The 24,606-nt window shown below is 42.8% G+C and overlaps 1 protein-coding gene across 1 annotated transcript; it reads left to right on the plus strand.

The window, feature by feature from the left end:
• The first annotated feature begins 2,055 nt into the window (after positions 1-2,055).
• si:ch211-254p10.2 (solute carrier family 40 member 1) lies at positions 2,056-23,783 on the plus strand. The gene is made up of 10 exons (XM_038992842.1): positions 2,056-2,175; positions 6,827-6,932; positions 8,365-8,432; positions 8,662-8,821; positions 9,428-9,543; positions 9,965-10,091; positions 10,350-10,628; positions 20,410-20,873; positions 20,931-21,102; positions 23,518-23,783. The coding sequence occupies exons 1-10, from the start codon at positions 2,056-2,058 to the stop codon at positions 23,781-23,783; spliced, it is 1,878 nt and encodes a 625-aa protein (XP_038848770.1).
• The last annotated feature ends 823 nt before the right edge of the window (positions 23,784-24,606 follow it).

The following is a 24,606-nucleotide window of genomic DNA, read 5'->3' on the forward strand; positions in this document are numbered from 1 at the left end:
TCTGTGGACCTATTGGATCGGTAAGCAAATTGGAGTGGGTCTAGGGTGTCCGGTAGGGTGGAGGTGATATGGTCCTTGACTAGTCTCTCAAAGCACTTCATGATGACGGAAGTGAGTGCTACAGGGCGGTAGTCGTTTAGCTCAGTTACCTTAGCTTTCTTGGGAACAGGAACAATGGTTGCCCTCTTGAAGCATGTGGGAACAGCAGACTGGGATAAGGATTGATTGAATATGTCCGTAAACACACCAGCCAGCTGGTCTGCGCATGCTCTGAGGACGCGGCTGGGAATGCCGTCTGGGCCTGCAGCCTTGCGAGGGTTAACACGTTTAAATGTTTTACTCACCTCGGCTGCAGTGAAGGAGAGCCCGCAGGTTTTGGTAGCGGGCCGTGTCAGTGGCACTGTATTGTCCTCAAAGCGAGCAAAAAAGTTATTAAGCCTGTCTGGGAGCAAGACATCCTGGTCCGCGACGGAGCTGGTTTTCTTTTTGTAATCCGCGATTGACTGTAGACCCTGCCACATACCTCTTGTGTCTGAGCTGTTGAATTGCGACTCTATTTTGTCTCTGTACTGGGACTTAGCTTGTTTGATTGCCTTGCGGAGAGAATAGCTACACTGTTTGTATTCGGTCATGTTTCCGGTCACCTTGCCCTGGTTAAAAGCAGTGGTTCGCGCTTTCAGTTTCACGCGAATGCTGCCGTCAATCCACGGTTTCTGGTTTGGGAATGTTTTAATCGTTGCTGTGGGTACGACATCGTCAATGCACTTTCTAATGAACTCGCTCACCGAATCAGCATATTCGTCAATGTTGTTGTTGGACGCAATGCGGAACATATTCCAATCCGCGTGATCGAAGCAGTCTTGAAGCGTGGAATCAGATTGGTCGGACCAGCGTTGAACAGACCTGAGCGAGGGAGCTTGTTGTTTTAGTTTCTGTTTGTAGGCTGGAAGCAACAAAATGGAGTCGTGGCCAGCTTTTCCGAAAGGAGGGCGGGGGAGGGCCTTATATGCGTCGCGGAAGTTAGTATAACAATGATCCAAGGTTTTACCAGCCCTGGTAGCACAATCGATATGCTGATAGAATTTAGGGAGTTTTGTTTTCAGATTAGCCTTGTTAAAATCCCCAGCTACGATGAATGCAGCCTCAGGGTGTGTGGTTTCCAGTTTACAAAGAGTCAGATAAAGTTCGTTCAGGGCCATCGATGTGTCTGCTTGGGGGGGAATATATACGGCTGTGATTATAATCGAAGAGAATTCCCTTGGTAGATAATGCGGTCGACATTTGATTGTGAGGAGTTCTAGATCAGGTGAACAGAATGACTTGAGTTCCTGTATGTTGTTATGATCACACCACGTCTCGTTAATCATAAGGCATACACCCCCGCCCCTCTTCTTACCAGAAAGATGTATGTTTCTGTCGGCGCGATGCGTGAAGAAACCAGCTGGCTGCACCGACTCCGTTAGCGTCTCTTGAGTTAGCCATGTTTCCGTGAAGCAGAGAACGTTACAATCTCTGATGTCTCTCTGGAATGTTACCCTTGCTCGAATTTCATCAACCTTATTGTCAAGAGACTGGACATTGGCGAGTAGTATGCTAGGGAGTGGAGCGCGATGTGCCCGTCTCCGAAGCCTGACCAGGAGACCGCTACGTTTGCCCCTTTTACGGCGTCGCATAGGGTCGCCGGCTGGGATCAGATCCATTGTATTGGGTGGAAGGCAAAACACTGGATCCGTTTCGGGAAAGTCATATTCCTGGTTGGAACGATGGTGAGTTGACGTTGCTCTTATATTCAGTAGTTCCTCCCGACTGTATGTAATGAAACCTAAGATTACCTGGGGTACCAATGTAAGGAATAACACATAAAAAAACAAAATACTGCATATTTTCCAAGGAACGCGAAGCGAGGCGGCCATCTCGGTCGGCGCCGGAAGTAGAATGGGGGAACTTCACAGGAGAACTTCACTCTGCTCTCCTGCATCTGACTTCACCTCAAGTACACATCTAGTGACAGGGTTGATGTGCCTCACCTCCTTCACTGTGGCTCTGATATTTACCATGGGCTCAGGAAACTACTGGCTGGAGATCTTCAACAGCTATGTAGGATCCCTGCCTCTACTCATCATGGTCTTCTTGGAGATCATCGCTGTGGTTAACATCTATGGGATGAACAACTTAGTACCACTTAATTTATGTGTTTTTTCCATCTATAAATTATCTCACTTCTGAACAAGCTCAATCTCAAGAGCAAAGTTAACAAAATAGTATCAAATCTTTGTTTTTCTTTCTTCAACTCATCTGAGAATGTTTCTATGTTCTCAAGTTCAGTGATGAAATAGAGTGTTTCTTTATTCTCAGGTTCAGTGATGACATGGAGTGGAGGACGGGGCGAAGGCACAACATTTTCAGGCCACGTGCAGAGTGATCAGCCTACTGATGCTGCTGATGGTCTTCCTGGCTTACGTGGTTGTCCCGGCTGAAACTCAACCCAGTTACGCTGCATGGAACCCTGACTATGTAAGAGACAGCTATGGTTGCATGTTGATGCATGTTGCAATGTTGCATCACTTCAGGGTGAAGTAGGACAAGATACAGATAATAATAAATTATGTTTAATGTTTAATCCAGTCATTTTACATCCAATAAACGTGATCGATGCAAACTTTACACGTTTTTAGATGAACTGGGTAAAGAAACATCCTCTCCTTCCCATAGGTCCACTTCCCCATGGCTGAGTTGCAGCCCTATCCCGCTGGGTGTTTGCTGTGTGATGCTCTCCCCTGTGTCTCCATCCCTCTAGTGGCCCTCTACAGATTCACCCTCTTCCTGAAGAAACGTATCATGGACAGAGGCAATCATAACCCCCTTTTAGAATGACACTTAAGTTTGGAGACATGTAGAACAACGAAGAAGAACAATACTTTATCCATATCAGGCAGAAGTGTGTCTTCTGCTGTACCCAACCCCTCTGACACACACACACACACACACACACACACACACACACACACACACACACACACACACACACACACACACACACACACACACACACACACACACACACACACACATTTTTTTGGGAGTATGGAAAATTTCCGGGATCTTTTATAACAGCTAATGAAACATGGGATCAAGACTTTTACATGTTGTGTTTATATTTTTGTTCCGTATAACTTACATACTGTGAAGAACTTTGCGTAATTTGTTATGGTTTCATGTTATCACTGGTCCAGTTTTATCAGAACTCAATTGGTCTCGTGTGTGTGTGTGCACGCATGCGCGTGTGCGTCTGTGTGTGGGTTTTTGTCTGTGTGTGTATGTGTCATACGAGTGACACGGTTATCCTTTCTGTGGTGCGGGGGGGACAGAGATATTGTCCCCTCATTGTCACGTGCTTTGGAATACTCTGGCTGCTTTTGTTGTCCCTCGTTCTGCTTTTCTGGCACTTTCATACAATGGTGCATTTTTACACACTGATTCTATCAAGCCTTTCAGACTACTATAGCTTGAATTCCAGGTCTCCGGGAAGAGGAGCATCTCCATGTAGGATACATGGCAAAAGACACTTCATCAAGGAGCACCAGCAAGGATTCACCCTAACATCAGAGCCAAGGTGATGTTGGGATTGTTTCAGAAATGTCTTGAGAAGTGTTCATATCTTTCTTTTTACACGGAGGACTGGAAATGTTGGCTTGGTTTTGCTCTGCAGTTTAGTGCACATTGAAGCAGCACATCGACGCATAGGGCTAGAAAGGCTCAAATGTATTTGTTTTCAGGGATTTAAGTTTAAAATGTGTTTATGTGTGTTCTTGGCTTGATGTGTTGTGAAATGTCTTCCTGAGGTACAGTATGTTATTGCCAGATTTGAGGTAAACAGAATGTGTACCCTGCTGCAGATCATTTGACCTCATGACCTATGGGAGCCATCTTATATGTAGGCCTCAGAATCTGAACTGCAAGTCATGTTCAATAACACTGAAATACTATTTGAATTCATTTCAGACAGGCAAAGCACAAACAACTTGAGATCAACATTTGCGGTGTGATGTACTTTCTGGTTGACAATATTTTGTCTGAGATACGTTTATCTGAGATGGTTTCTGAGATATGAAAGGATAAGGTACAAGATGTGAAGACTGGTGGCACTAAGATAATTAACATGATGGTTTATGAATCAGAATCCATCCTGTCACTGAACATGATCTGATCTTGTCAAATGCAACCAGATACTGGCTTCAACAGATGAACATGTTAGACATGGTTGAGGCTTAATAAGGTGCCCTTTTACTTCATGTCAACAAACTTTTCTTAAACCTGTCATTTAAATGTTGATGTGCTGTTAAAATGAATTGAACTTCTAAAGAAGGGGTGTCAAACTCATTCCATGGAGAGCCTAGAGTCTGCTGATTTTTGGTTTTCCTTTCAATTAAGACCTAGACAACCAGGTGAGGGGAGTTCCTTACTAATTCATTACCTTAATTCCTCAATCAAGTACAAAGGAGGAGTGAAAACCTGCAGACACTCGGCCCTCCATGGAATGAGTTTAACACGTGTTCTAAAGAATATTTTCAATGAGTTTCGGTTTTTCTATTACTAGTGTATGCCCTTAGGACTCTGCAATGCACGTATATACCTTTATTAAACAGACTTTTGCCTTGAGTAGACCCATTCTTAATTCTACTAGTTATATTGTAGTTCTATTGCCTTGAACAGACCAATTCTTAATTCTACTAGTTATATTGTAGTTCTTTTGAGTTGAACAGACCCATTCTTAATTCTACTAGTTATATTGTAGTTCTTTTGAGATGAACAGACCCATTCTTAATTCTACTAGTTATATTGTAGTTCTTTTGAGTTGAACAGACCCATTCTTAATTCTACTAGTTATATTGTAGTTCTTTTGAGATGAACGGACCCATTCTTAATTCTACTAGTTATATTGTAGTTCTTTTGAGTTGAACAGACCCATTCTTAATTCTACTAGTTATATTGTAGTTCTTTTGAGATGAACAGACCCATTCTTAATACTACTAGTTATATTGTAGTTCTTTTGAGTTGAACAGACCCATTCTTAATTCTACTAGTTATATTGTAGTTCTTTTGAGTTGGACAGACCCGTTCTTAATTCTACTAGTTATATTGTAGTTCTTTTGAGTTGAACAGACCCATTCTTAATTCTACTAGTTACAGTTGAAGTCAGAAGTTTACATACACTTAGGTTGGAGTCATTAAAAGTTGTTTTTCAACCCCTCCACACATTTCTTGTTAACAAACTATAGTTTTGCATGACACAAGTAATTTTTCCAACAATTGTTTACAGACAGATGATTTCACTTATAATTCACTGTATCACAATTCCAGTGGGTCAGAAGTTTACATACACTAAGTTGACTGTGTACCTGAGGCTGCATTTCAAAGCATACCTTCAAACTCAGTGCCTCTTTGCTTGACATCTTGGGAAAATCAAAAGAAATCAGCCAAGACCTCAGGAAAACAAATTGTAGACCTCCACAAGTCTGGTTCATCCTTGGGAGCAATTTCCAAATGCCTGAAGGTACCACGTTCATCTGTACAAACAATAGTACGCAAGTATAAACACCATGGGACCACGCAGCTGTCATACCGCTCAGGAAGGAGACGCGTTCTGTCTCCTAGAGATGAATGTACTTTGGTGCAAAAAGTGCAAATCAACAGCAAAGGACCTTGTGAAGATGCTGGAGGAAACAAGTACAAAAGTATCCATATCCACAGTAAAACGAGTCCTATATCGACATAACCTGAAAGGCAGCTCAGCAAGGAAGAAGCCACTGCTCCAAAACCGCCATAAAAAAGCCAGACAACGGTTTGCAACTGCACATGGGGACAAAGATCGTACTTTTTGGAGAAATGTCCTCTGGTCTGATGAAACAAAAATAGAACTGTTTGGCCATAATGGTCATCGTTATGTTTGGAGGAAAAATGGGGAGGCTTGCAAGCCGAAGAACACCATCCCAACTGTGAAGCACGGGGGTGGCAGCATCATGTTGTGGCGGTGCTTTGCTGCAGGAGGGACTGGTGCACTTCACAAAATACATGGCATCATGAGGGAGGAAAATGATGTGGATATATTGAAGCAACATCTCAAGACATCAGTCAGGAAGTTAAAGCTTGGTTGCAAATGGGTCTCCCAAATGGACAATGACCCCAAGGATACTTCCAAAGTTGTGGCAAAATGGCTTAAGGACAACAAAGTCAAGGTATTGGAGGGCCATCACAAAGTCCTGACCTCAATCCTATAGAAAATGTGTGGTCAGAACTGAAAAAGCGTGTGCGAGCAAGGAGGCCTACAAACCTGACTCAGTTACACCAGCTCTGTCAGGAGGAATGGCCCAAAATTCACCCAACTTATTGTGGGAAGCTTGTGGAAGGCTACCCGAAACGTTTGACCCAAGTTAAACAATTTAAAGGCAATGCTACCAAATACAAATTGAGTGTACGTAAACTTCTGACCCACTGGGAATGTGATGAAAGAAATAAAAGCTGAAATAAATAATTCTCTCTACTGACATTTCACATTCTTAAAATAAAGTGGTGATCCTAACTGACCTAAGACAGGGAATTTTTACTAGGATTACATGTCAGGAATTTTGAAAGAGTGAGTTTAAATGTATTTGGCTAAGGTGTATGTTAACTTCCGACTTCAACTGTATATTCTAGTTCAATTGAGTTGAGCAGGCCCATTCTTAATTCTACTAGTTCCATTGTTGACAAGCCCCTTCTGGATTCTTGTACAGTAGTTGTGTGACCTCTGACCCCTTACCGGTGAGCTGGTTTGGACTCTGTACAGGCGATGTCCCTGCGAGCAGACGCAGCCCAGTGTGGAGGGGTGGTGGTGGAGTTTGAGTCTGATGACATCAGGGAGGCTCGGGCCAGGAAGGCCAGGAGTAGATCAGGTCAGCTCGTCTATTGCGGGAGTGGAGAGAGAGAGATGACCAGGAGTTTACCCTGACCTCATGACCTGACAATACAACTACACAGCCATTACTTAATGATGATGTAACAACACGTTGTGATTGTCGTAATCACAGCGTTACATTTATATAGGTATTAGAGCAACCCAATATAAAGTGTTAGGTATAAGAGAAACGTAATGTAAGGTGTTAGGTGTACGAGCTACTTAATGTAAAGGGTTATGTATAAGCGAAACTTAATGTAAAGTGTTAGGTATAAGCAAAACTTAATGTAAAGTGTTAGGTATAAGCAAAACTTAATGTAAAGTGTTAGGTATAAGCAAAACTTAATGTAAAGTGTTAGGTATAAGAGCTGCTTAATGTAAAGTGTTAGGTGTTAGAGTAACTTAATGTAAGGTGTTAGGTGTACGAGCTACTTAATGTAAAGTGTTAGGTATAAGAGCTACTTAATGTAAAGTTTTAGGTGTACGAGCTACTTAATGTAAAGTGTTAGGTATAAGATCTACTTAATGTAAAGTTTTAGGTGTACGATCTACTTAATGTAAAGTGTTAGGTATAAGAGCTACTTAATATAAAGTGTTTAGTTGTAAGAGCTGCTTAATGTAAAGTGTTAGGCATAAGAGCTACTTAATGTAACGTGTTAAGTATAAGAGCAACTTAACGTAACGTGTTACAGTAGGTGTAAGATAACTTAATGTAAAGTGTTTAGTTGTAAGAGCTGCTTAATGTAAAGTGTTAGGCATAAGAGCAACTTAATGTACCGTGTTACAGTAGGTGTAAGATAACTTAATGTAAACTGTTTAGTTGTAAGAGCTGCTTAATGTAAAGTGTTAGGCATAAGAGCAACTTAATGTACCGTGTTACAGTAGGTGTAAGATAACTTAATGTAAACTGTTTAGTTGTAAGAGCTGCTTAATGTAAAGTGTTAGGCATAAGAGCTACTTAACGTAACATGTTACAGTAGGTGTAAGATAACTTAATGTAAAGTGTTTAGTTGTAAGAGCTGCTTAATGTAAAGTGTTAGGCATAAGAGCAACTTAATGTAACTTGTTACAGTAGGTGTAAGATAACTTAATGTAAAGTGTTTAGTTGTAAGAGCTGCTTAATGTAAAGTGTTAGGCATAAGAGCAACTTAATGTAACGTGTTACAGTAGGTGTAAGATAACTTAATGTAAAGTGTTTAGTTGTAAGAGCTACTTAATGTAAAGTGTTAGGTATAAGAACAACTTAATGCTTTTGTTTTCTGATCAGAACATCCTGGTCCTAAATATGTTCAGACATACTCTGATGCCCAGTGCTTAATATTAGGTGGTTTTCCAGCTATAGATGCAGAGTGTGTCCTGTAGACTCATAATGATGTTATCTCTGGTTATTGTTCATGTTACTGTGTGTCTCTGTTGAACTTACTCACCAGGGTCAGCCCTCATCTACCTCAGGGGCCCTAAATTCCTGATCTACGTCAGTGGGGCACTGTCCATGTGGGTAAGAAGCCTTTTCATGTAACAACAATGGGTAAGGGAGCTACAAAGCCATACCGGCTGGACACTATAAGGTTTATGTCATCAACCTGGTAGTGTCTTGCAAATCAATGATAGATGGACATACTTTACATTTGTCTTTATGCCCTCTACCCCTAGAAAGAGTAAAAAGCTAAAAGCCAAAAGCTAAAAACGTTCTTCTCCGTCATGATGACTATTTGTCTTTCTAATAGGGTGACCGTATGTGGCACTTTGCCATTTCGGTGTTCCTGATCGAGCTGTATGGACGTAACCTGCTGCTGACCGCAATATTCGGCTTGGTGGTGGCGGGGTCAGTGCTGCTGCTAGGGGCGTTGATTGGGGACTGGGTTGACCGCAACCCCAGGAACAAAGGTTAGACCAACAATAATTTATATTTACAGCTATAGGGACTGACATCTAGTCCCAAATGGCACCCTAAAGGTACTGCAATCTAATAGGGAATATGATGCTATTTGGGATGCAGTCCTAATTTCCTGCCTCTCTGCCTCAGATGGGCACTCTGCAGTTCAAACAGTAACAAAGTTGCACCCCACCACTATTTTGGTAAATTGCTGAGGGATTTGGCTGGATAAATGTAACCACTCACAAATTCATAGATAGAGCTATGGATGCAAGTACTGACCATCCATGAGACGAACATTATAGTTTTAATCATGTTTTGAAGCTATACAGAGTTAGTTTACAATTACAAAGTAAAACAAGCGTATATTTGGGGATCTAATGGGGTACAACAGATTAACTAAGGTCATGAGTCATTTATAAGTTATATTATTTTAGAATCAATAGCTATATATCATTACTTTAAAAGTCCAAAAATGAATGTGCTATAGCAACTGCAGAATGCCATTTTAAGACCAATGATACATTTATGGTTCTGTAGAAGTCTTTATGGTTCTCTGAAATGCATTGTCCCAGAACATTTTAGAGTCTTAGTTTTTTCTCCCTCCTTGGTTTTAGTGGCGCATGCATCGTTGTTGGTTCAGAACATTTCAGTGACGGTGTGTAGCATTGTGCTGATGTTGGTCTTCTTATATAAACAGTGGATTGAGAGCATTTGGGATGGCTGGTTAACTGTGAGTATATTTTTCATTTTCTCTCCCATACTGTCTAAACTCTCATGATGTGAACCAACAGTATGTTTTGGAATCAGATATGGATTCAAATAGCATTTGTATCCTTTCAAATACTTTATCTGCACTTGATTGAGTTTGCCTGGTGCAATGGAACCAATGGAAGTCCTAAAATGACAAACTCCGCCCATCCAGTGCTCCAGGCGTGCTCAATCAAACGCTCAATGTATTTGAAAGAAAATGAATACTATTTAAACCCAGGTCTGTTGAGAATCAGGCTAGATATATTATTGCAAACTGCTGTGACGGTTGCTGTTTCTCCTGCACTGTTCTGTGTCCATGTTGTTGCTGCTGCTATTCTGAACCTCCTGCTGCTCTGTGCTGTCATGCGTAGTAACGTGTTGCATCACAAAACTTACACAAGGTGGTTTGTTATACGGTGGTGATCGTCCTGGCAGATGTGGCTAACCTAGCAAGCACAGCGCTGACCATCGCCATCCAGAGGGACTGGATTGTGGTTATCACTGGATACAACCGGGGTCACCTCGCTGGTGAGACTGGCAGACCTGCCACACGCTATTACATCACGAGGGATTGTTGTTTCTGTTTCAGCTGCTGAACTGGCTGCTGGTTAAAGCACAAGGTTATCAGACACTCTATATATTTAGTTTTTCTAGGATGTATCACATGCATTACAATAGAGTCAGAATAGTTTGATAATGTAGGCATTAGTAAAGCTGGTAACACAGATACCATATCACCATAACCAAACTAAACCCTGTATCTTTTGGTTTGATTCTGATCTGAAGGGATGAATGCTACCATGCGGCGCATCGATCAGGTGACCAACATCCTGGCACCGCTGGCGGTGGGACAGGTCATGACCCTGGCCTCCAACGTGATCGGCTGCGGCTTCATCCTGGGCTGGAACCTGGTGTCCCTCATAGTGGAGTTTATCTTCCTGTCCCGGGTCTACCGCATTGTACCGGCGCTGTCCGTCAAACCACCCGCGCCCGAGGACGGCCAGGCCTCCCTGGAGAGACCAGCAGAGAGGACGGAGGGACTGGTGGAGAGGAGGGGGTCACAAGGTCAGTGTCCTGGTGTCCTGGTCACTGTGTGACTGCTTCAGTAGTTGAGTTGGTAAAGTAAAGTAAAGTGGATCTTCCAACCTATTTCATCAAACTTTACAGTGAAGCATAACTTTACTTTACAGTAAAATTGGATGAAATCGGTTGAAAGATACGTGAGGTCAAGAAACCTTACTCTAATTCCACAACATGCACAGCACAAACACTACCGTTCAAAAGATTGGGGTCACTTAAAAATGTCCTTGTTTTTGAAAGAAAAGCACATTTTGTTTCCATTAAAATAACATCAAATTGTTCAGAAATACAGTGTAGACATTGTTATTGTTGTAAATGACTATTGTAGCTGGAAACGGCTGATTTTTTATGGAATATCATCATGGGCGTACAAAGGCCCATTATCAGGAACCATCACTCCTGTGTTCCAATGGCACGTTGTGTTAGCTAATTCAAGTTTATAATTTTAAAAGGCTTATTGATCATTATAAAACCCTTTTGCAATTATTTTAGCACAGCTGAAAACTGTTGTCCTGATTACAGAAACAATAAAACTGGCCTTCTTAGACTATTTGAGTTTCTGGAGCATCAGCATTTGTGGGTTCAATTACAGGTTCAAAATGGCCAGAAACAAAGACCTTTAAAAAAAAAAAAAAAGCCAGTTTTATTGCTTCTTTAATCAGAACAACAGTTTTCAGCTGTGCTAACATAATTGCAAAAGGGTTTTCAACTTGTTCTTAAATGTATTTCACCTTTATTTAACCAGGTAGGCCAGTTGAGAACAAGTTCTCATTTACAACTGCGACCTGGCCAAGATAAAGCAAAGCAGTGCGACAAAAACAACAACACAGAGTTACACATGGAATAAACAAACATACAGTCAATAATAAAATAGAAAAAAGTCTATATACAGTGTGTGCAAATGAGGTAGGATAAGGGAGGTAAGGCACTGGAGTGATAGTTGTGCAGAAGATGAGTGTGCAAGTAGAGATACTGGGGTGCAAAGGAGCAAGATAAATCAAATAAATAACAGTATGGGGATGAGGTAGTTGGATTGGCTATGTACAGGTGCAGTGATCTGTGAGCTGCTATGACAGCTGGTGCTTAAAGTTAGTGAGGATGATATGGGTCTCAAGCTTCAGTGATATTTGCAGTTCGTTCCAGTCATTGGCAGCAGAGAACTGGAGGGAAAGGCGGCCAAACGAGGAATTGGCTTTGGGGGTGACCAGTGAAATATACCTGCTGGAGTGCGTGCTACGGGTGGGTGCTGCTATGGTGACCTGTGAGCTGAGATAAGGCGGGGCTTTACCTAGCAAAGACTTATAGATGACCTGGAGCCAGTGGGTTTGGCGATGAATATGAAGCGAGGGCCAGCCAACGAGAGCATACAGGACGCAGTGGTGGGTAGTATATGGGGCTTTGGTGACAAAACGGATGGCACTGTGATTCACGGCTATTTTGTAAATGACATCGCCGAAGTCAAGGATCGGTAGGATAGTCAGTTTTATGAGGGTATGCATGAGTGAAGGATGCTTTGTTGCGAAATATGAAGCAGATTCTAGATTTTATTATGGATTGGAGATGCTTAATGTGAGTCTGGAAGGAGAGTTTACAATCTAACCCGATACCTAGGTATTTGTGGTTGTCCACATATTCTAAGTCAGAAAGGTCCAGAGTAGTGATGCTGGACGAGCGGGCAGGTGTGGGCAGCGATCGGTTGAAGAGCATGCATTTAGTTTTACTTGCATTTAGGAGCAGTTGGAGGCCACGGAAGCAGAGTTGTATGGCATTGAAGCTCGTCTGGAGGTTAGTTAATAACACAGTGCCCAAAGAAGGGCCAGAAGTATACAGAATGGTGTCATCTGCGTAGAGGTGAATCAGAGAATCACCAGAAGCAAGAGCGATGTATACAGAGAAAAGAGTCAGCCCGGGGAGTGAACCCTATGGGACCCCCAAAGAGACTGCCAGAGGTCCGAACAACAGGCCCTCCGATTTGACACACTGAACTCTGTCTGAGAAGTAGTTGGTGAACCAGGCGAGGCTGTCATTTGAGAAACCAAGGCTGTTGAGTCTGCCGATAAGAATGTGGTGATTGACAGAGTCGAAAGCCTTGGCTAGGTCGATGAATACAGCTGCACAGTATTGTCTCTTATCGATGGCAGTTATGAAATCGTTTAGGACATTGAGTGTGGCTGAGGTGCACCCATGACCAGCTCGGAAGCCAGATTGCATAGCGGAGAAGGTACGGTGGGATTCAAAATGGTCGGTGATCTGTTTGTTAACTTGCCTTTCCAAGACCTTAGAAAGGCAGGGTAGGATAGATATAAGTATGTAGCAGTTTGGGTCTAGAGTGTCTCCCCCTTTGAACAGCTTTCCAATTTTTGGGGATCTCAGACGATATGAAAGAAAGGTTGAGCAGGCTAGTAATAGGGGTTGCAACAATTTTGGCAGATAATTTTTGAAAGAGAGGGTCCAGATTGTCTAGCCCGGCTGATTTGTAGGGATCCAGATTTTGCAGCTCTTTCAGAACATCAGCTATCTGGATTTGGGTGAATGGGAAATGAGGGAGGTTTGGGCAAGTTGCTGTGGGGGGTGCAGGGCTGTTGACCGGGGTAAGGGTAGCCAGGTGGAAAGCATGGCCAGCCGTAGAAAAATTCTTATTGAAATTCTCAATTATTGTGGATTTATCGGTAGTGACAGTGTTTCCTAGCCTCAGTGCAGTGGGCAGCTAGGAGGAGGTGCTCATATTCTCCATGGACTTTACAGTGTCCCAGAACCTTTTGGAGTTTGTGCTACAGGATGCAAATTTCTGTTTGAAAAAGCTAGCCTTTGCTTTCCTAACTGCCTGTGTATATTGGTTCCTAACTTCCCTGAGAAGTTGTATATCGCGGGGGCTATTCGATGCTAATGCAGTACGCCACAGGATATTTTTCTGCTGGTCAAGGGCATTCAGGTCTGGAGTGAACCAAGGGCTATATCTGTTCCTGGTTCAACATTTTTTTGAACGGGGCATGCTTATTTAAAATGGTGAGGAAGGCACTTTTAAAGAATAACCAGGCATCCTCTACTGACGGAATGAGGTCAATATCCTTCCAGGATATCCGGGCCAGGTCGATTAGAAAGGCCTGCTCGCTGAAGTGTTTTAGGGAGCGTTTGACAGTGATGAGGGGTGGTCGTTTGACAGCAGACCCATTACGGACGCAGGCAATGAGGCAGTGATCGCTGAGATCCTGGTTGAAGACAGCATAGGTGTATTTGGAGGGCAGGTTGGTTAGGATGATATCTATGAGGGTGGCCATGTTTACGGATTTGGGGTTGTACCTGGTAGGCTCATTGATAATTTGAGATTGAGGGCATCAAACTTAGATTGTAGGATGGCCGGGGTGTTAAGCATGTCCCAGTTTAGGTCACCTAACAGGTCACCTAACAGCAACAGCTCTGAAGATAGATGTGGGGCAATCAATTCACATATGGTGTCCAGGGCACAGCTGGGGGCAGAAGGTGGTTTATAGCAAGCGGCAACGGTGAGTGACTTGTTTCTGGAAAGGTGGATTTTTAAAAGTAGAAGCTCTAATTGTTTGGGCACAGACCTGGATAGTAAGACAGAACTCTGCGGGCTATCTCTGTAGTAGATTGCAACTCCGACCCCTTTGGCAGTTCTATCGTGTCGGAAAATGTTATAGTTAGGGATGGAAATTTCTGGGTTTTTGGTGGTCTTCCTAAGCCAGGATTCAGACACGGCTAGGACATCCGGGTTGGCAGAGTGTGCTAAAGCAGTGAATAAAACAAACTTAGGGATGAGGCTTCTAATGTTAACATGCATTTACGGTTACAGAAGTCAACAAATGAGAGCGCCTGGGGAATGGGAGTGGAGCTAGGCACTGCAGGGCCTGGATTAACCTCTACATCACCAGAGGAACAGAGGAGGAGTAGGATAAGGGTATGGCTAAAGGCTATAAGAACTGGTCGTCTAGTACGTTCGGAACAGAGAGTTAAAGGAGTAGGTTTCTTGGCATGGTAGAATTGATTCAAGGCATAATTAACAGACAACGGTATGGTAGGATGTGAATACAGTGGAGGTAAACCTATGCATTGAGTGAAGATGAGAGATATTATCTCTAGAAACATAATTTAAATCAGGTGAGGTCACCGCATGTGTGGGAGGTGTGGGAGGGTTAGCTAAGGCGTATTGAGCAGGGCTAGAGGCTCTACAGTGAAATAAGGCAATGATCACTAACCAAAACAGCAATGGACAAGGCATATTGATATCAGGGAGAGGCATGCGTAGCAGAGTGATCATAGGGGTCCAGTGAGTAGCTCGGCGGGCTGGAGACACAGCCATTCAGACAGCTTGCGGGCCGTGGCTAGCAAGCTAGCAGAATGGCCTTAGAGGGACGTTGCGACGGAAGAAGTCTGTTGTAGCCCCCTCGTGCTGTTATGTCGGCAGACTAGTCGTGATGGATCAGCAGGGCTCTGTGTGGTAAAAGGGTCCAGGCAAATTGGCAAAATAGGTATAGTGGCCAAAGAATTTGTCCGATGGGCCTCTTCAGCTAACAGTCCGATATGCTCTAGACAGCTAGCGGGCCGCGGCTAGCAGGCTAGCAGATGGGCATTCAGGGGACGTCGCGATGGAGGAGCCAGTTGAAAAAAACCCTCAGGTAAATTACGTCAGTAGTCCAGTCGTGATGGAATCGGCGGGGCTCCGTGTCGGCAGTCAAAGGGTTCCAGGCCAATTGGCAAAGGAGTGGCTGATGGACCTCTTCCGCTAGCCAGGAGATGGGCCTTGCAAAGGCTAGCTCCAGGCTAATTGGTTCTTGCTTCAGGACAGAGACGTTAGCCAGGAGTGGTCACTCGGAATAGCAGCTAGCTAGCTGTGATGATCCAGGTTAAAAGGTTCAGAGCTTGCGGTAGGAATCCGGAGATATGGAGAAAAATATGTCCGATTTGCTCGGGTTTGAGTCGCGCTGTGCAGACTGGCAAGAGTTGTCTGGGCTAAAGGTTAGCTGATGACTGCTAGCAGTGGCTAGCTGACTACTAGCTAGTAGCTAGTTAGCTGGCTAGCTTCTGTTTGGGGTTCCGGTTCAAAAGTAAAGAAAATAGCAGATTCACACCACATTGGGTGAGGCGGATTGCAGGAGAGTATGTTGAAGTTAAGGTTAAGAAAAATATTTTAAAAAATATATGCAAAGAAAAAAGATATATACACGGGACACAACAAGACGAGGACAAAGACGTCTAACTGCTACGCCATCTTGGAAACACTTTAGATCATGATCTAATGATCATTTAGCCTTTTAAAATGATAAACTTGGATTAGCTAACGTAACGTGCCATTGGAACACAGGAGTGATGGTTGCTGATAATGGGCCTCTGTACGCCTATGTAGATATTCCATGGAAAATCAGCTGTTTCCAGCTACAATAGTCATTTACAACATTAACAATGTCTACACTGTATTTGTAATATATCTAATGTTATTTTAATGGAAAAAATATGTGTAACGGTCGTCTTTCGGTGAGAGAGTGGACCAAGGCGCAGCGGGTGATGAATACATAATGATTTATTTGACAAGACGAACACTGACACGAAATACACTTGATAATTACAAAATAACAAACGCACGTAGACAGACCTGAACTAACGAACTTACATATACACGAAGAACGCATGAACAGGAACAGACTACATAAAACGAACGAACAAACCGAAACAGTCCCGTGTGGTGCACGTACACAGACATGGAAGACAACCACCCACAACAAACAATGTGAAACAACCTACCTTAATATGGCTCTCAATCAGAGGAAACGCCAAACACCTGCCTCTAATTGAGAGCCATACCAGGCAACCCATTAACCCAACATAGAAAACACATAACATAGACTACCCACCCAAACTCACGCCCTGACCAATTAAACACATACCAAACAACAGAAAACAGGTCAGGAACGTGACAATATGTGCTTTTCTTTCAAAAACAAGTCAAAAACAAACTTTTGAACGGTAGTGTACATGCTTGTTCATCTCTATGGAAACGTAGTATTACTTGAAAACACTGTTGCCTTAAGTTAGTTAATGGATGATGTTAGTAGCTTGACTAATGCTTGTCCTCTCCCTCTCAGTAGATCATTGTTAGTAGCATGATTGATGCTTGTCCTCTCAGTAGATCATTATTAGTATCATGACTGATGCTTGTCCTCTCCCTCTCAGTAGATCATTGGTAGTAGCATGACTGATGCTTGTCCTCTCCCTCTCAGTAGATCATTGTTAGTAGCATGATTGATGCTTGTCCTCTCAGTAGATCATTATTAGTATCATGACTGATGCTTGTCCTCTCCCTCTCAGTAGATCATTGGTAGTAGCATGACTGATGCTTGTCCTCTCCCTCTCAGTAGATCATTGTTAGTAGCATGATTGATGCTTGTCCTCTCAGTAGATCATTATTAGTATCATGACTGATGCTTGTCCTCTCCCTCTCAGTAGATCATTGGTAGTAGCATGACTGATGTTTGTCCTCTCCCTCTCAGTAGATCATTGTTAGTATCATGACTGATGCTTGTCCTCACAGTAGATCATTGTTAGTATCATGACTGATGCTTGTCCTCTCAGTAGATCATTGTTAGTATCATGACTGATGCTTGTCCTCTACCTCTCAGTAGATCATTGTTAGTATCATGTCTGATGCTTGTCCTCTCAGTAGATCATTGTTAGTAGCATGACTGATGCTTGTCCTCTCAGTAGATCATTGTTAGTAGCTTGACTGATGCTTGTCCTTTCCCTCTCAGTAGATCATTGTTAGTAGCTTGACTGATGCTTGTCCTCTCAGTAGATCATTGTTAGTAGCATGACTGATGCTTGTCCTCTCAGTAGATCATTGTTAGTAGCTTGACTGATGCTTGTCCTCTCAGTAGATCATTGTTAGTATCATGACTGATGCTTGTCCTCTACCTCTCAGTAGATCATTGTTAGTATCATGTCTGATGCTTTTCCTCTCAGTAGATCATTGTTAGTAGCTTGACTGATGCTTGTCCTCTCCCTCTCAGTAGAGCATTGTTAGTAGCTTGACTGATGCTTGTCCTCTCAGTAGATCATTGTTAGTAGCATGACTGATGCTTGTCCTCTCAGTAGATCATTGTTAGTAGGTTGACTGATGCTTGCCCTCTCAGTAGATCATTGTTAGTATCATGACTGATGCTTGTCCTCTCAGTAGATCATTGTTAGTAGCATGACTGATGCTTGTCCTCTCAGTAGATCATTGTTAGTAGCTTGACTGATGCTTGTCCTCTCCCTCTCAGTAGATCATTGTTAGTATCATGTCTGATGCTTGTCCTCTCAGTAGATCATTGTTAGTATCATGACTGATGCTTGTCCTCTCAGTAGATCATTGTTAGTAGCTTGACTGATGCTTGTCCTCTCAGTAGATCATTGTTAGTATCATGACTGATGCTTGTCCTCTCAGTAGATCATTGTTAGTAGCTTGACTGATGCTTGTCCTCTCAGTAGATCATTGTTAGTATTTTGACTGATGCTTGTCCTCTCCCTCTCAGTAGATCATTGTTAGTAGGTTGACTGATGCTTGCCCTCTCCCTCTCAGTAGATCATTGTTAGTAGCATGACTGATGCTTGTCCTCTCAGTAGATCATTGTTAGTATCATGACTGATGCTTGTCCTCTACCTCTCAGTAGATCATTGTTAGTATCATGACTGATGCTTGTCCTCTCAGTAGATCATTGTTAGTAGCTTGACTGATGCTTGTCCTCTCCCTCTCAGTAGATCATTGTTAGTAGCATGACTGATGCTTGTCCTCTCAGTAGATCATTGTTAGTATCATGACTGATGCTTGTCCTCTACCTCTCAGTAGATCATTGTTAGTATCATGACTGATGCTTGTCCTCTCAGTAGATCATTGTTAGTATCATGACTGATGCTTGTCCTCTCAGTAGAGCATTGTTAGTAGCATGACTGATGCTTGCCCTCTCAGTAGATCATTGTTAGTAGCATGACTGATGCTTGTCCTCTCCCTCTCAGTAGAGCATTGTTAGTAGCATGACTGATGCTTGCCCTCTCAGTAGATCATTGTTAGTAGCATGACTGATGCTTGTCCTCTCAGTAGATCATTGTTAGTAGCATGACTGATGCTTGCCCTCTCAGTAGATCATTGTTAGTAGCATGACTGATGCTTGTCCTCTCAGTAGATCATTGTTATTAGCTTGACTGATGCTTGTCCTCTCCCTCTCAGTAGATCATTGTTAGTATCATGTCTGATGCTTGTCCTCTCAGTAGATCATTGTTAGTATCATGACTGATGCTTGTCCTCTCAGTAGATCATTGTTAGTAGCTTGACTGATGCTTGTCCTCTCAGTAGATCATTGTTAGTATCATGACTGATGCTTGTCCTCTCAGTAGATCATTGTTAGTAGCTTGACTGATGCTTGTCCTCTCAGTAGATAATTGTTAGTAGCTTGACTGATGCTTGTCCTCTCAGTAGATCATTGTTAGTATTTTGACTGATGCTTGTCCTCTCCCTCTCAGTAGATCATTGTTAGTAGGTTGACTGATGCTTGCCCTCTCCCTCTCAGTAGATCATTGTTAGTAGCATGACTGATGCTTGTCCTCTCAGTAGATCATTGTTAGTATCATGACTGATGCTTGTCCTCTACCTCTCAGTAGATCATTGTTAGTATCATGACTGATGCTTGTCCTCTCAGTAGATCATTGTTAGTAGCTTGACTGATGCTTGTCCTCTCCCTCTCAGTAGATCATTGTTAGTAGCATGACTGATGCTTGTCCTCTCAGTAGATCATTGTTAGTATCATGACTGATGCTTGTCCTCTACCTCTCAGTAGATCATTGTTAGTATCATGACTGATGCTTGTCCTCTCAGTAGATCATTGTTAGTATCATGACTGATGCTTGTCCTCTCAGTAGAGCATTGTTAGTAGCATGACTGATGCTTGCCCTCTCAGTAGATCATTGTTAGTAGCATGACTGATGCTTGTCCTCTCCCTCTCAGTAGAGCATTGTTAGTAGCATGACTGATGCTTGCCCTCTCAGTAGATCATTGTTAGTAGCATGACTGATGCTTGTCCTCTCAGTAGATCATTGTTAGTAGCATGACTGATGCTTGCCCTCTCAGTAGATCATTGTTAGTAGCATGACTGATGCTTGTCCTCTCAGTAGATCATTGTTAGTAGCATGACTGATGCTTGTCCTCTCAGTAGATCATTGTTAGTAGCATGACTGATGCTTGTCCTCTCAGTAGATCATTGTTAGTATCATGACTGATGCTTGTCCTCTCCCTCTCAGTAGATCATTGTTAGTATCATGACTGATGCTTGTCCTCTCAGTAGATCATTGTTAGTATCATGACTGATGCTTGTCCTCTCCCTCTCAGTAGATCATTGTTAGTAGCTTGACTGATGCTTGTCCTCTCAGTAGAGCATTGTTAGCATCATGACTGATGCTTGTCCTCTCAGTAGATCATTGTTAGTAGCATGACTGATGCTTGTCCTCTCTCTCTCAGTAGATCATTGTTAGTATCATGACTGATGCTTGTCCTCTCCCTCTCAGTAGATCATTGTTAGTAGGTTGACTGATGCTTGTCCTCTCAGTAGATCATTGTTAGTATCATGACTGATGTGTGTCCTCTCAGTAGAGCATTGTTAGTAGCATGACTGATTCTTGTCCTCTCCCTCTCAGTAGAGCATTGTTAGTAGCATGACTGATGCTTGTCCTCTCAGTAGAGCATTGTTAGTAGCATGACTGATTCTTGTCCTCTACCTCTCAGTAGAGCAAAGTGAGGTGGTGACATCAGCCCCGGGCCTCAGTGATGACGACATGAGCCTGAACCTCAAGGAGATCACCAACCTGCCTCTGTGTTTCGGACGCTTCCGCTGGCTGCTGAGCACCTGTAAGGATGGCTGGAGGGCCTACTACCGCCAGGATGTCTTCCTGGCTGGGATGGGCCTGGCCTTCCTCTACACAACTGTCCTGGGCTTCGACTGCATCACCACGGGCTACGCCTACACCCAGGGCATCAGTGGCTCCCTGCTCAGTCTGCTGATGGGGGTCTCGGCTATAACAGGCCTCATGGGCACTGTCATGTTCACCAAGCTGAGGAAGGCCTACGGTTTAGTCAACACAGGCATCATCTCCAGCTGTCTCCATCTTTGCTGTCTGCTGCTGTGTGTGTGTTCTGTGTTCGCCCCCGGCAGCCCCATGGACCTCCGCCTGCTCATGCCCTTCCTGGACGCCAACGCCAACTCGACGTTGGCGGCGGCCGGGGGGATGGTGGAGGGCCAGAGGCAGAAGCACACCTACCCGATGCGGGGTGGCATTAATCAGCCGCTGCTGCCCGACCGCTCGTCCATCCACTGGACCAACAACACGGTGCTGTTTGAGAATATGCCATCAGGCATGGAGCCAGACTCCTACATCTCTATAATCCTGCTGTTCTTGGGGGTCATCACAGCACGCATCGGTGAGTAAGAGGGACGACCAGGCCCAAGCCCTTCACAATTGGACTGAGTTGCTGATCCACAGCTTAACAATAGCAACTGTATTATGCATGTTTATAACATAGGCTGTAGGTATTCAGCTCTTTTGAGACTCAACAGTAAATTAGTTCAAATAGTGTTGGAAGATAATCATTTTTGTATTATACCGGAATTGTTTAACCAGTTTTGATGACAGAGTGCCTGACTGAATAGAGACTAGTGCAATGGCTCCATAGTCTAGTTGTCTATCTATATAGACTATAGTCTAGTTGTCTATCTATATAGACTATAGTATAGGGGTCTATCTATATAGACTATAGTCTAGTTGTCTATCTATATAGACTATAGTCTAGTTGTCTATCTATACAGACTATAGTATAGGGGTCTATCTATATAGACTATAGTCTAGTTGTCTATCTATATAGACTATAGTATAGGGGTCTATCTATATAGACTATAGTATAGGGGTCTATCTATATAGACTATAGTCTAGTGGTCTATCTATATAGACCATAGTCTAGTTGTCTATCTATATAGACTATAGTATAGTTGTCTATCTATATAGACTATAGTATAGGGGTCTATCTATATAGACTATAGTATAGTTGTCTATCTATATAGACTATAGTATAGTTGTCTATCTATATAGACTATAGTCTAGTTGTCTATCTATATAGACTATAGTCTAGTGGTCTATCTATATAGACTATAGTCTAGTTGTCTATCTATATAGACTATAGTCTAGTTGTCTATCTAGACCATAGTCTAGTGGTCTATCTATATAGACCATAGACTAGTGGTCTATCTATATAGACTATAGTCTAGTGGTCTATCTATATAGACTATAGTCTAGTTGTCTATCTATATAGACTATAGTATAGGGGTCTATCTATATAGACTATAGTCTAGTTGTCTATTTATATAGACTATAGTCTAGTTGTCTATCTATATAGACTATAGTCTAGTTGTCTATCTATATAGACTATAGTCTAGTTGTCTATCTATATATACTATAGTCTAGTTGTCTATCTATATAGACTATAGTATAGTTGTCTATCTATATAGACTATAGTCTAGTTGTCTATCTATATAGACTATAGTATAGGGGTCTATCTATATAGACTATAGTATAGGGGTCTATCTATATAGACTATAGTCTAGTTGTCTATCTATATAGACTATAGTCTAGTGGTCTATCTATATAGACTATAGTCTAGTGGTCTATCTATATAGACTATAGTATAGGGGTCTATCTATATAGACTATAGTCTAGTTGTCTATCTATATAGACTATAGTATAGGGGTCTATCTATATAGACTATAGTCTAGTTGTCTATCTATATAGACTATAGTATAGGGGTCTATCTATATAGACTATAGACTAGTGGTCTATCTATATAGACTATAGTCTAGTTGTCTATCTATATAGACTATAGTCTAGTGGTCTATCTATATAGACTATAGTCTAGTTGTCTATCTATATAGACTATAGTATAGGGGTCTATCTATATAGACTATAGTCTAGTTGTCTATCTATATAGACTATAGTCTAGTTGTCTATCTATATAGACTATAGTCTAGTTGTCTATCTATATAGACCATAGTCTAGTGGTCTATCTATATAGACTATAGTATAGTTGTCTATCTATATAGACTATAGTCTAGTGGTCTGTCTATATATACTATAGTCTAGTGGTCTATCTATATAGACTATAGTATAGTTGTCTATCTATATAGACCATAGTCTAGTGGTCTATCTATATAGACTATAGTATAGGGGTCTATCTATATATACTATAGTCTAGTGGTCTATATATATAGACTATAGACTAGTGGTTTATCTATATATACTATAGTCTAGTTGTCTATCTATATAGACTATAGTCTAGTGGTCTATCTATATAGACCATAGTCTAGTGGTCTATCTATATAGACTATATTATAGTGGTCTATCTGTATAGACCATAGTCTAGTGGTCTATCTGTATAGATCACAGTGTAGTAGTCTATCTGCATAGACCATAGTGTAGTAGTCTATCTGCATAGACCATAGTGTTGTAGTGTATTTGTATAGACCATAGTGTAGTAGTCTATCTGTGTAGACCATAGTGTAGTAGTCTATCTGCATAGACCATAGTGCAGTAGTCTATCTGCATAGACCATAGTGTAGTAGTCTATCTGCATAGACCATAGTGTTGTAGTGTATTTGTATAGACCATAGTGTAGTAGTCTATCTGTATAGACCATAGTGTAGTAGTCTATCTGTATAGACCATAGTGTAGTAGTCTATCTGTATATACCATAGTGTAGTAGTCTATCTGTGTAGACCATAGTGTAGTAGTCTATCTGTATAGACCAAAGCAACCACTGACCATTGTCTGTGTATCCTGTGTGTTCCAGGTCTGTGGTCCTTTGACCTGACCGTGACCCAGCTGCTTCAGGAGAACATCTGTGAGTCAGAACGTGGTGTGGTCAACGGGGTCCAGAGCTCCATGAACTACCTGATGGACCTCCTCCACTTCATCATGGTCATCTCTGCTCCGCAGCCCCAGCACTTTGGCATCCTGGTCATCATCTCTGTACTGTTCATCACCACGGGACACACCATGTACTTCCTATACGCACGCAAAGCCAAGAGAAAACCTGCTGGACGCCTGGACACGTAGGGAGGCCGTGCGGCTTTCTGCGACAAAGCATGAGCCCAAAGACTCCACTCTGCCTGTGCCTGCCTGTGAAATGAATGTCTCTTCTCTCTTGTTCCCTCTGCGCTCTCATTGCTAGGCAACAATACAATACCGTAACACTCCTTCCCCCCCATCCAGCCATTCATTCATTTCAGCACAACACAGCAAGTGTCTGTCGTGTCCTCCCCAACCTGGTTGCTATCTCCCTGCATGGTCAGGTGTAGTATGGCCAAGTGCTAAGGTACAGTAACAAACTAGAACTCAGGTTAACTAGAGTAGGATCCACCTTTTCCCTTCTGTACATAGGTTGAGGTGGTCGCAACAGATGCGGTGTTGGTCCCCTGCCGTGGTAGGTTCTCCCACCTCAGTGTTGGTCCCCTGCCGTGGTAGGTTCTCCCACCTTAGTGTTTGTCCCCTGCCGTGGTAGGTTCTCACCCCAGTGTTGGTCTCCCACCGTGGTAGGTTCTCACCCCAGTGTTGGTCCCCCACCGTGGTAGGTTCTCACCCCAGTGTTGGTCTCCCACCGTGGTAGGTTCTCACCCCAGTGTTGGTCTCCCACCGTGGTAGGTTCTCACCCCAGTGTTGGTCCCCCACCGTGGTAGGTTCTCACCCCAGTGTTGGTCTCCCACCTCAGTGTTGGTCCCCCACCGTGGTAGGTTCTCACCCCAGTGTTGGTCTCCCACCTCAGTGTTGGTCCCCCACCGTGGTAGGTTCTCCCACCTCAGGAAAAGGGCACAGAGGGCAGGCTGAGGCAGCAGCAGCAGCAGCAGAACACGCTTTTCCAGCAATTTTTTGCTGGATTACT

Source organism: Salvelinus namaycush, chromosome 5, assembly GCF_016432855.1.
Source record: "Salvelinus namaycush isolate Seneca chromosome 5, SaNama_1.0, whole genome shotgun sequence".
NCBI classification, from domain to species: Eukaryota; Metazoa; Chordata; class Actinopteri; order Salmoniformes; family Salmonidae; genus Salvelinus; species Salvelinus namaycush.